This window comes from Choloepus didactylus, chromosome 15, assembly GCF_015220235.1.
Source record: "Choloepus didactylus isolate mChoDid1 chromosome 15, mChoDid1.pri, whole genome shotgun sequence".
NCBI classification, from domain to species: domain Eukaryota; kingdom Metazoa; phylum Chordata; class Mammalia; order Pilosa; family Megalonychidae; genus Choloepus; species Choloepus didactylus.
In genome coordinates this window covers 66,325,468-66,336,474 of record NC_051321.1, presented here as the reverse complement: position 1 = coordinate 66,336,474, position 11,007 = coordinate 66,325,468, and the positions used below count along the sequence as shown (strand labels likewise).

At 54.8% G+C, this 11,007-nt stretch overlaps 1 protein-coding gene across 1 annotated transcript in view; it reads right to left on the bottom strand.

The window, feature by feature from the left end:
* Positions 1 to 429: 429 nt before the first annotated feature.
* The window catches only part of TSPAN15 (tetraspanin 15), a 48,978-nt gene continuing 38,400 nt past the window's right edge, over positions 430 to 11,007 (bottom strand). The window contains exons 5-8 of the mRNA XM_037804972.1: positions 9,362 to 9,478; positions 3,406 to 3,453; positions 1,862 to 1,978; positions 430 to 1,309 (exon numbers count right to left, since the gene is read on the bottom strand). Of these exons, the coding sequence (XP_037660900.1) occupies positions 1,160 to 1,309; positions 1,862 to 1,978; positions 3,406 to 3,453; positions 9,362 to 9,478 (432 nt within the window). The 3' untranslated portion in view covers positions 430 to 1,159. The remainder of the gene's footprint in view (positions 1,310 to 1,861; positions 1,979 to 3,405; positions 3,454 to 9,361; positions 9,479 to 11,007) is intronic.

Genomic DNA, 11,007 nt, shown 5'->3' with positions numbered 1-11,007 from the left:
GCTTTCCTGGTTCCCCATCTGCCCCACTTCCCCGAGGCGCCCCGTGCCGTATCCTGCTGAGCATCAGCGTCCCAGTCCGTAAAACACGTGTGAGCTCTGCCTCCTCCCCTGAGGTCTCCCACGAGCAGTCTCAGCAGGCAGCGCAGGCGCGATGGAGAGGTCTCCCTTCTGCGCAGGAAGGCGCTGGCCGGGCCCAGCACAGCTGGGAAAAGCCATTTCCTTAAGTAGCAACACTAAAGAGCGAGGGAGGCCATTCCGAGCTGGAAGCAGCACCCGAGGGCAAGACGCTGACCCCGACCCTCCCAGGCCTCGGCGTCCCAGTCGGTACCTAACTCCCCCAGCAGCCCCCCAGCGCCCCTGCACCAGGAAGGGGATTCCTAGCCAAGGCGGAGGCCACATCAAAACAGCACAAAAGAAAGACCAAAAACAACAACAACAAAAATCACACCTTTATGGTTTGATTAATGAATTGGATTGGAGGGACAAGAAGGGGGCACATGGAGAGACACCCAGCTCTGATTAATCAGTCAGAAACGACTGTTAACGCCGTACAAACATTGAGTGTTACAAAAATCACATAAAAAACAGGGCCAGCAAAATAGTGGTCCGGGGCGGGGGGTGGGGTGGGGGGTGGTGGGCACTCAAGGCACCTGGGAGCTGAGAAAGGGGAAAGGGGCCCGACCTGGCTTTGGAGCATGGCCAAGGAGCCGGAGGGCTGCACCCGGCCCACCTGCCCCAGAAGGTCACAAGTGCTTCCTTCTCCCCATTTACAAATTCCCCCAAAACTGTCCTCAGAGGGGCATAAATACCACCGGCCAAGGCACTGCCAGGAATTAGCCCTGAGCTGAACCCTGAGCCCCCCAACCCCACCCCAGGCCACCCAGGCCTGGAGAAGAGGTGCCTTTGTTCCCCAAGCCCTGCAGTGTGGGTGCCACTCTGGGCAGGAGCAGGATCCAGGAGGGGCCCCAAGAAGCCTTGAAGGGGAAGGGGCTCAGGCTTGGCCGGCAGTGGCCGTGGGACGCCAGCACGGGCAGCCCACCCACCGGCCAGACATGGCCTGGGCTTTGGTCAGTGCCGAGAGCGGGGCTTGGGGCTGCACTATTGGCCAGCCCCTGGCGTGGGCTGGGAGGTGCCGCCCTGGCCTGGTCCAGCCGGGGCCCTAACCAGGGTAGCACATGCAGCAGCCGGTGCCTGCGGCCTCCACGCTGGGCTTGGCACCAGGCCCCAGGAGCCCGTCGGTGACAGAGTGCTCCGTGATGATGTCCTCCACCCGGGTGATGTACAGCAGCGTTAGCAGCACCCCTAGGAACTGAGGAGACGCCGCAGGGCTGGTGAGGGCCTGGGGGGGTCTAGGCGGCCTCTGGACAGTGCCCGACCCTCAGAAACCCAAGCAGCGGGTCACGAGCCCTCATGGCACCAGCGGCCTGGAATCCCGCCCCCCCCCCACCCCCAGAATAGACATCTCCTGGTACCCCCAATGTCCCAGCAGTCCCAGCCTAGGCTCTCTGCTGCCCCTCCCAGGGAATCCCAGAGACCCTCCCTGTCCCCCATCAGCAGAGGCTTCTCCACTCAGGGATCCCTGACTCCCCCGGCTCTACCACTCACTACTGGGGACCTTGGGCGAGTCACTTAATCTTGTTGAGCCTCAGTTTCCTCCGCTGTAAAATGGGCATAACTATCTACTCACAAAGAGAACTGAAGGACACAGTGCCCATGAAGCACGTTGAGAGCTCAGGAGTGATGCCACTGCCAGCTGCCCTCTCCTTCCAGCCCCAGGCTTCCCAGCATGTGCTCTGACTGCCCCTACCAGGGCCTCCTCCACCTGCCCCTTTGCACGGCATCTTGTAACCACCAGGCCCACCTGGGGGAGCAGGATGCCCAGCAGGATGCCCGCCATGATGGTGTAGTTGTCCATGAACCAGATGAGCACGGCGTTGGTGCAGCCCCGCACGTAGATGATGTCCTGCACGCTGAGGCGCTGCGCGGAGGGAGAGGGGGAGCCTGGTCAGCCTGGCCGAGCCTCCTGCCTGCCCAGGACGGGGAGGTCCCTCAACCTCTTCGTGACGGGGTGGCTGCAGGGAATGCTCCCGACATGTGCAGGGGCACGTTTGATTCTCACGAACTTTGGGGCTCTGGGCTGAGGGGCTGCAAAACTCAAGGCGATCCCACCCCACTAACAGGGTCCTGCTTGCAGGCCTCTCCAATGCCCACCAGGCATGCCTGCGGGTGGAATCCTATTTATAGGTACATTTTTTAAAAAGTCAAAGTGCTTTCTGTATAATGCACACTGAATTTTCCAGAAATTCTGCTATGCAAATTAATTATTGTACTTCATTTTGTTCAGAACTTTATCAAGAGTTATTCACCATTTAAAAGAAAATTGTCAAAGGCAAAAATGATGCCCACGGAGGTAAGCTGCCAACACAGCCCCCGCGCATCAGCTGCCTCCGTGGCTGTCCCAGTCTCGGGGATTCTCCCTATCAGTGCAAACAGGCCGACTGCAAATAGGATGACTTGTTTGTGTCCTGCTGTATCTATCTAGTGCCTGAGCAGTGACGTATTGAAATACGTTGTCATGGAACTGTGAATTGTTTTATTTCTTTTATCTCAGGTGTGTAGGTAGCTTATATTGGTGAATTCTGTTTCAGGATAATAAATAGGGCATTACCAAGTATTTATTATAAAAATGGCCATTGGGTCTGATAGGTTGAAAACCATTGCTTGTGGTTCTCAAACTTCACCATGTCAGAACCACCTGCTGGGCCCCATCCCAAGAGGTTCTGATTCAGCAGGTCTTGGGTAAAGCAGAATTAGCATCTCTAACAAGTTCCCAAGTGACGCTGATGCTGCTGGCTCAGGGGCCCCCTTTGAGAACCACAGCCCCAGCTCACTTCGAAGGCATCGCTAGGTCATTATTTTCAGTCCCTTTCCAGCACCGCCCCAGCTTCTCTCCTAGTCCATGGGGATTGCCCAGGAAGCTGGCCCGGGGTTGGGGAGACAAGAGGCAAGAGGGCTCACTGTCCTCCAGGGGCCCCCAGGTCCTGGCTGAGGGACCCAGCTTGAGCGGTTTGCAGGCTGGGGGGTTTGAGGCTGGTGCTGAGCCCACTGGGCACACGGGCATCACTGGGCTCTGCGGTACCAGCAGGGGCCAGGTGTGCCTCACACGGGAAAGCCCACAGCAGGTGCTCAGCAAACCTGGGCAGGCGGCGGCTCCCAGCCTGCGGGAGCCCTTCTGTGTCTGGGTGAGGGTAGAAACCCCTGGCAGTCCCCGGCTGCTGCTCAGAGCTGGGAAGGCTGGGAAACCCCGACAGTCAAGAGCCCCACCTCTAGGGTCCATTCAACCATCCTGGGGGTGGGACAGAAAGAACAACCTTCGGGGAGAGGGGCAGATTTTAAAGACATTACCTCCTTGTCGATGGTTCGGTAGCCACACATGGTGTTGACGACCTCTGTCTGAAATAGAAATAGTACAATAGCTAACACTTACATGCTTACTTCACAAGACACCACTCTCTCCCCATTTTACAGATGGAAGTACTGAGGTGCAGAGAGGGGCTCTGTCCAAAGTCACAGAGTTGATTCCAACCCAGGCAGTCTGGCTGAGTCTGCATCTCATCCTCCCCCAAGGAACATCCAGTGAGGACAGGAGGGAAGGCTAGGTGGGAGGCCCAACCCCCACCAGCAGCCCCCCAGGGCCCCCCAGAGGAGGGTGCCACCCCAGCCTTTTCCACTACAGCCCCCCAGGGCTGCTTTCACAGAGGTCAGGGCTGGGTGGTCCGCTGGCTGGGAGGGTGAGAAGCCTGCCGTGACCCCTGGCTACACTTTCCCACCCTCGGAGATCATCACCCACCCAGAGGGCCAGCAGAGGGTGCAGCCACAGCTTCCTTCCTGGGAGGGGAGCTACTTTCAGGGACTCCCAGGAACAAGTCAACCTAAGCTCGGGGAGTTAGGTCCTAGGGAATCGAGACCCTAACCCAGTTAAACCCCTCCTGTGCTGGTTAGTTTTATGAGTCAACTTGGCTAGACCACAGTGCCAGGTTGACTGGTCAAATATTAGCATAGATGTTAACATCTATAATCAGTTGGCCCTAAATAAAGGAGATTCCCCTCATTTATTTAGAATGATGTGGTTGGTCCTCACCCAATCAATTGTAGGCCTTAAGAGCAAAACAGGTTTCCCAGAGAAGAAGAAATTCTGCCTCAAGACTGCAGTGTCAACACCTGCTGGGTTTCCAGCCCGCGGACCTTCCCCACAGACTCACCAGCCCCTACAATCACGTGAGCAAATTCCTTAAAATAAATCTCTTTATACACACATATGCACATGCACATATATTCACATGTATATACATATACACACCTATTGTGTGTGTGTTTATATCCTATTAGTTCTGTTTCTCTGAAGAACCCCGAGTGACACATCTCCCAGGCAGGCTCTAAGTCCCAGAGCTGGCAGAGCACTTCCTGTCACATTTCCTGGGTCCACACCCTGCTCTGCCACTTATTAGCTCTGAAAGGAAGGGACCAGCATGTGGGGGGCACTCAACAATCTTTGTTGAGTGAGTGAGTGAAGGAGTCCCTCGGGCTCCCCCATCAGCAGGTAGGATCAGTGAGCCCACCTCAAGCTGCTGTTTAGAACATAAAGTGAGACACACGTGTCAGTGCTTGTCCCAGCCAGCTCATAGCACAGCTCAGCAGTGCTGCCTAGCGAGCTCGGCCTTGGCAGAGCAAGGACAGCTGTGTGCTCCCCTCCAAGACAGTGGTTGGCCTCAGACGTCATCAGATCATTCTAAACGGCAGGCCTTGGTGTGTGGGGAAATGTATCTCCCTTGGTCCAGATGTCACCAGGGTGCCCCCAGCCCAGCCACGCCCAGCACCCACTGGGCCTGGGCAGTCAGCGTTTGTGCCCTGACCTCCAGGTCCCTCCAGGCTGCAAACATGAGTCCCATGGAGAGTCAGGCCTGGGGAGAGCGGGCTTGAGGGCATGACGGGAGTGGGCACTTTCCATGCCATTTATTCATCCATTCATTCATTTAAGAAATAGTAATTGAGCACCTATTATGTGCAAATCACAATTAGGTCACTTAGAATATAAAACAAAACAAAGCCTCTAAACTGTGTGCCTGTGTGTGTGTGTGGGGGGGGGGTAGATATATGGGAACCCTGTACTTTCAGCATGATTTTTCTGTAAACCTACAACTGCTCTAATAAAAAAGATTTTTAATTAAATAATTTTTTTAAAAGTCCCTGCCTTCATGGAACTTATATTATACCAAGGAAGACAGACAATGAACAATAACCATAATAAGTAAGTGAACTATAAGGCATATAAGAAGGTGATGAGAAGCAGTACAGTAACTCCCTGCACCAGACCTGGATACTGACGTGTGGCCTCTGCCCCACATCCCAGCAGACACGCAGCTGGCAGAGGTGCCTTCCCTTACACCTGCGTGTAGAGCCCAGAACGCTTCTCTGTCCCCAGGGCAGGTCTTGTCTCCCTGTCCCCACAGTCCCTCCCCCAGGGGTGCGTAAACGCACCCATGGTCTTTCCAAAGGCAAAGCCTGCCTGGGTTGGACCAGAGAATCCATATTCTACCGAAGGTTCTGCTGGAGATTCAGGGCTCCTGAGATCGGCTGTCCGGTGGCCTCCTCCATCTGGCACAGGCCACAAGACAGGCAGCAAAGGGGGCCTCTGAGCAGCCAAATAATCAATACACCAGCATTCACAAGGGTATTCATGTGTGCTTCCTCTTACCCGAAAATTCAGCTCAGGGTGGGTTATCAGGGCCTGAGCTGCCCATGGGAAAGGGGGAGTTCAGTTACAGTCCCCAAAGGGCAGCCAACAGCAAAGGAGCAGTGTATTAGTTTCCCACCTACTCAAATCCCACACAATGGATGGGCTTAACAACAGGAATTTACTGGCTCGCGGTTTCAGAGGCTAGAGGGCTTGCTTCCCCCCCGGGGTCAGTGTCTTCTGGCTGACCCTCAGTCTTTGGGGTTCCTTGGCTATTCCGAAACAATGGCAATGCATATGGCAGCATCTTCTCCTTTCTCTTCCAGGTTCTGTTGGTTTCCAGCTTCTGGCTGCTCCCCGTGGCTTCTTTTTTGTGTCCAATTTCCTTTGCTCATAAGGGCTTCAGCCATATTGGATTAAGGCCCATCCTTGTTCAGCTTGGGCACCCCTTAACATCCTTAAAGGTCCTGTTTACAAATGGGCTCACACCCACAGGACCAGGGGTTGGGACCTGAACATGCTTTCTACGGGGGACATGATTCAATCCCCAACAAGGGGATAGCTACAAAAACTGGACATGAGCACTCTCCAGGTACAGCAGTCCGGGCCATTGAATAGAGAAGCAGGCTGCCCTCAGCACCAACAGGTCTCTGGGGCATCCCTATCACATCTTAGAGTAACCAAATTGTACAAGCATAAATGGAGCTCTGTTGCTCCAAAGCCTCTATATAAAGCCACCTATGACACGTTTCTTTTAAAGCTGAGAGATAGGAAACAAAGTTACCTTCCCTGAAGAACTGGCAGGTTTTCTTCTGTTTAACAATGAGAATGATGTAACAGGCCATTTCTCCCTTTTTCCTTTGGCTGCCAGGAAGCTCTAAGCCACCGAACGCAAGTCTCATTTCCAATGATTCCAAAGGCCCTAAAGACCTACATTTCAGTGTTTTATTGTTTCTCTTCATCTATGCCTCCAATTTTAAAATACATTTTCCATGGTCCTAATTTTAAATAATTTTAGTTTCTGTTCTATGTATTTCCTGTGTCTTCATTCAAATCCTTTGTCAAATGAGATCATGTAAAATGGATAAAGAAAGAAAGAAATGGGTTTATACACAAATAAAATTGGTTCTACTGAGGAAAGAAACAACCTCTTTTGTATTTAGAGAAAATCAGGCAGGTGTGGGTTGACACAGAAGAGCTAATGGCAGTTTTGTAACATGGGACCAGGGACAACTTCAGCCCACTGAAGGTCGTTGCCCCTTCGACTCGGTGCTCTTGAGCTTCCATCTCTGTGTGTCTAGCATCTGTGTTTACGTCCCCAGCATGGACCTCTCCAGAAACTCCCAGCTCCGACATCCAAGTCCTCATGGCCATGCTGAGCTCCTGCTTCCCCAGCCTGCTCTCCGGCAGTCTCCTCTCTCAGGCAATGGTGCTCCCTCTTTCCTGGCGCTCAGGCCAAAACCTAGAACCCTCCTTGATTTCTCTCTGTCACCCATCCCCTACATCTGATCTGTCAGCAAACCCTTCCCGGCTTCCTTTCACAACAGCCAGAACCCTACCACTTTCACCACCTCCAGCGCCTCCTGGCTTGGAGCCTCTGTCTTCTGCCTGGTGTGATGGATGCCAGCAGGCACTGCCCACCACCCCTGTGGCTGCTGGCAGAAGCCTTTAGCTGTCAGCCTCCTACCCTCACTGCTTTGACTGGTGAACGTGGGGTGTAAAGGCTGAGGCCAGGAGCCCCAACACGGGACAGCACTGATGATCATTTTGGCTAATCCTCAGACTGAGGCCCCCGTGAGTCTGTGAGGGGGTCCAGCTTCTCCGTCTGTTGGACCCTGCCTCCGCCTCCTCCCTTCTGTGGGTGCTGATCCCCAGAGCCTCCCGTAGGAGCCTCCTGCACACCAGCCAGCATCTCAGTCTGCTTCCCGGAGAACTGGCCACACTGGATGGCTGCAAGAGCCTCCTGACCCAACTCCCAGCATCCTCTCCTGCCCCCTACAGTCCATTCTCAGCACAGCAGCCAGCATGATCCTGATAAAACCTCCACTCGAAGCCCTGCATGGCCCCCCATCATGCAAGTGACACCGAAGTCTGTACCGTGGCTGTCAGGGCACCCAGGAACTGCTCTGCCCCCTGCACTCACTCTGCTCCAGCCTCACCGGTATCGGTCTGTTTCTCAAATGCACCTGGGCTCTCCCACCTCAGGGCCTTTGCACCTGCTGGTCTCTCTGCCAGGAATATCCCTCCCCCAGGCACCTTCCAGGCTCACTGTCTCACTTCCCTCAGGTGTTTACTCTGAGACCACCTCAGTATCTAAAAGTGCAATCCTCCCTGTCCCTGCTCTATTTTTCTTCTTAGCATCACCTTCTAACATACTCTGTCTTTAACTCACTTATTTTGTTTGTCAGTTTTCCCCTCTAGAATGTCAGCTCCAAGCGGGCCGTGGTTTCCGGGCATCTGATGTATCCCTACAGCCTAGAATGGTGTCTGGCATGTGGTGGGTCCTCAATCAAGATTTATTGGCTGAGTGAATGAAGGAATGAATGAATGAATGAATACAAGTTCAGCTTCCACACCTTGACTTGGATTTTCGGGCATCACTGCCCTGCTGCTCAGGACCCCTCCCCCAGGGGTCTCTGAATACCCTGGATGACTCCTCCCCAGCTCTACCCCTGCCCAGAGAGCTCCCCTAACATGGCAGCTACAATTTCCCAACTCCACCCCCCCCACCCCACCCCAGTCCAGCCTTTTTTAGGATATGTGCACTTAGCGCTGGCTCTCACACTCACGGCGAGGCCTCCACCCCCACCAGCAGCTGCTCGGTTTACTGAATCCAGCAGTAGGCACAGAACGGTGGAAATGTCAGAAGAGAAATTTTCCATGACTATTCGGGGCATGAGTAATCGCAAAGCTCCCCCACCTCATTCCGATCCAGAAACGAGGCAACTTCTGGATACAGTGGTCAAGCACAGAGGATTGATGAAGCCTCTCGCTCTTAAGTGGTGACGGCTCGGTACAGGGCTGGGAAGATCATGCTGGGCAGGCACCCACGACAGCAGACCCCCTTCTCAGCTGCCTGTTGCTGACGGTCACCAGGACTTCATGCCCACGTCCCCCCGAGACCCCAGGGTGCAGGACCTGCTCTGACTCCCCGGCTGACGCTCAGAGCCGGCCAGCCCTGCCCAGCTCCCCGGCCTGGAGCCTGCTCCTGTTCCTTGATGCTTTTTCAAGAGTCTCAAGCACAGCTCTGGCGATAGCCACCTGCGTTTCATCCCAGCCCTATCAGCCTCGGGCACTGGTGCTTCCATTCCCTCATCTGTAAATCGGCTAAAATAATGGTACCTGCCCCACAGGGCCGTTGTGAAGACCGAGTGAGCTGGTCCCCCTAAGCACCTAGGACAGCGAGCATGCAGTGAGTGCTCCATAGCCGTGGCCCGATGACACAGACAGGGCCTCCACTCCACCCAGATCTGCCCCTCTCGGTAGCCCGAGGCTCAGGAAGCCTTGGCTCTGACCACACTCACCCCACCCCCTCTGTCTTCAACTTGTGCAGAAAGACGAGAGAGGTGTCCGAGCAGCTGGGGTGGTCCCCAACGTGCCCCCCGCCCCGCCCCGAGCGGCAGATACCGTGTTTCTGAAGCAGCAGGTGTAGGGCACCCCGCAGGCCAGGGGGCCGGGGGCGTTGCAGTCGTGGTACTGGTTTTTGCTCCAATCTCGGTAGTCTTCCCCGCCACAGCACTTAAACTGAGGAAGGAAACAAGCAGGAAAGAGGAGCTGCCATCATCGCCGAGGCCCCGTCAGACAGGGGGAAGGGGCCCTGCCAGGAGACAGATGTGATTTATTATGAAGTCCTCATGGGAGGGGGTGGCTACAAGGGAGCACATAGGACTACACTCTGTCAGGCCAGAGCTGTCTGAAAGCGACACAGGCTGCCCAGTAGGTAGTGAGCACCCCATCACCAAAGAGCAAGCAAGCCAAAGCTGGCAGCCCCCTGGAGGGTTATGGTAGTGGCCATAACACTGGAAGAAGTGCTCCCCTGACAACTGGACTCCACCCCCTTCATCTCTGTGTCCCCAGGGCCAGTGTGGACTGGAGAAGATGGCCGCTAAGGCCCAAAAGACTGGGCCCCAGGGGCCCCACAACTGGCCTTTTCCTCCCCCCACCCTGAGAGGCTGGGTCCACCCCAGGGGAGATCTGCCTGTCCTGCCCTCAGCAAAGGAGGCATGCACACCTCATTTCCCACCTTGGGCTCAGGACTGAAATAATGGGAGGGCGGGCATCATTTTTCCCCTTCGCTTAGCCCCTGCTTACATCTCCTCCACTGGCAAGTACTTGGCGACTCTGCAGAGTTGCTGGTGTGTGACAGGCATCATTCAGGGCACCGGAGATACAAAACCAACCCAGCCCCTGTGCTTGTGGAACACAGTCCAGTAGAGGGAGGGAGGCCGAGAGGAAACCACTAAATGAAAAGATCACTTAGGCAGTGCTGTGTCCACTGAGATGACAAAACAGGGGAAAGAAGGGAGACAGGGGCAACTTTAGGTTGGCAGGTCAGCAGAGCTACTCTGAGATGGTACTAACAGGAAACCTGACCAAGAAGAAGTTGGTCAGCATGAGCAAAGGTCCTGTGCAGACACAGGCTTGTATTTTGAGAGTAGATTTTGAGAGTAGAGGCCTTTGTGTCTGGAGCCAAGCAATTGAGAGGGGAGGGGATGAAGTTCAGAGGTCAGCACTGGCTGGACTGTGCAGAGACTTGTCCACCAGAATAAGTAGGTATTCTTATCCAGAATGGGATGGTATTCTAAGAGAGAGACAGGACGTCACTGGAGGGTTTAGCCAGGGGAGGGATGTGGTCAGAGGTCCTGGTGGACATACACACCAAACACCCTTCTGGGGTCCCCACAGTGCCCCTTAGTCCATCAGGTTTGGGGACCTGGAAGCACCTCTCTGATGCGGTTCAAAGGGCATGTGCTTTGCAATCAGATAGACCCAAGTTCAAATCCTCACACCACCACACCTAGCTGTGTGACCTCGAGCAAGTCAATCAGCCTCTCTGGGCTTCATATCCTTGTCTGTAAAGCAGGAGGAACATGCCAGCTTTGCATGACTGAGCTGAGGACCACAAGGAGAGGCCAAGTGTGCAGCACTCAGCCCAGGGCCTGGCACCAAGCAGGGGCACGATGAGCATTCATCACCCCTACCCTGGGAGAATGAAATCCCCAGGCCAGTCGATGGCTGGTTCCAATAAAAACATTATCCTCCACCCAGGGCAG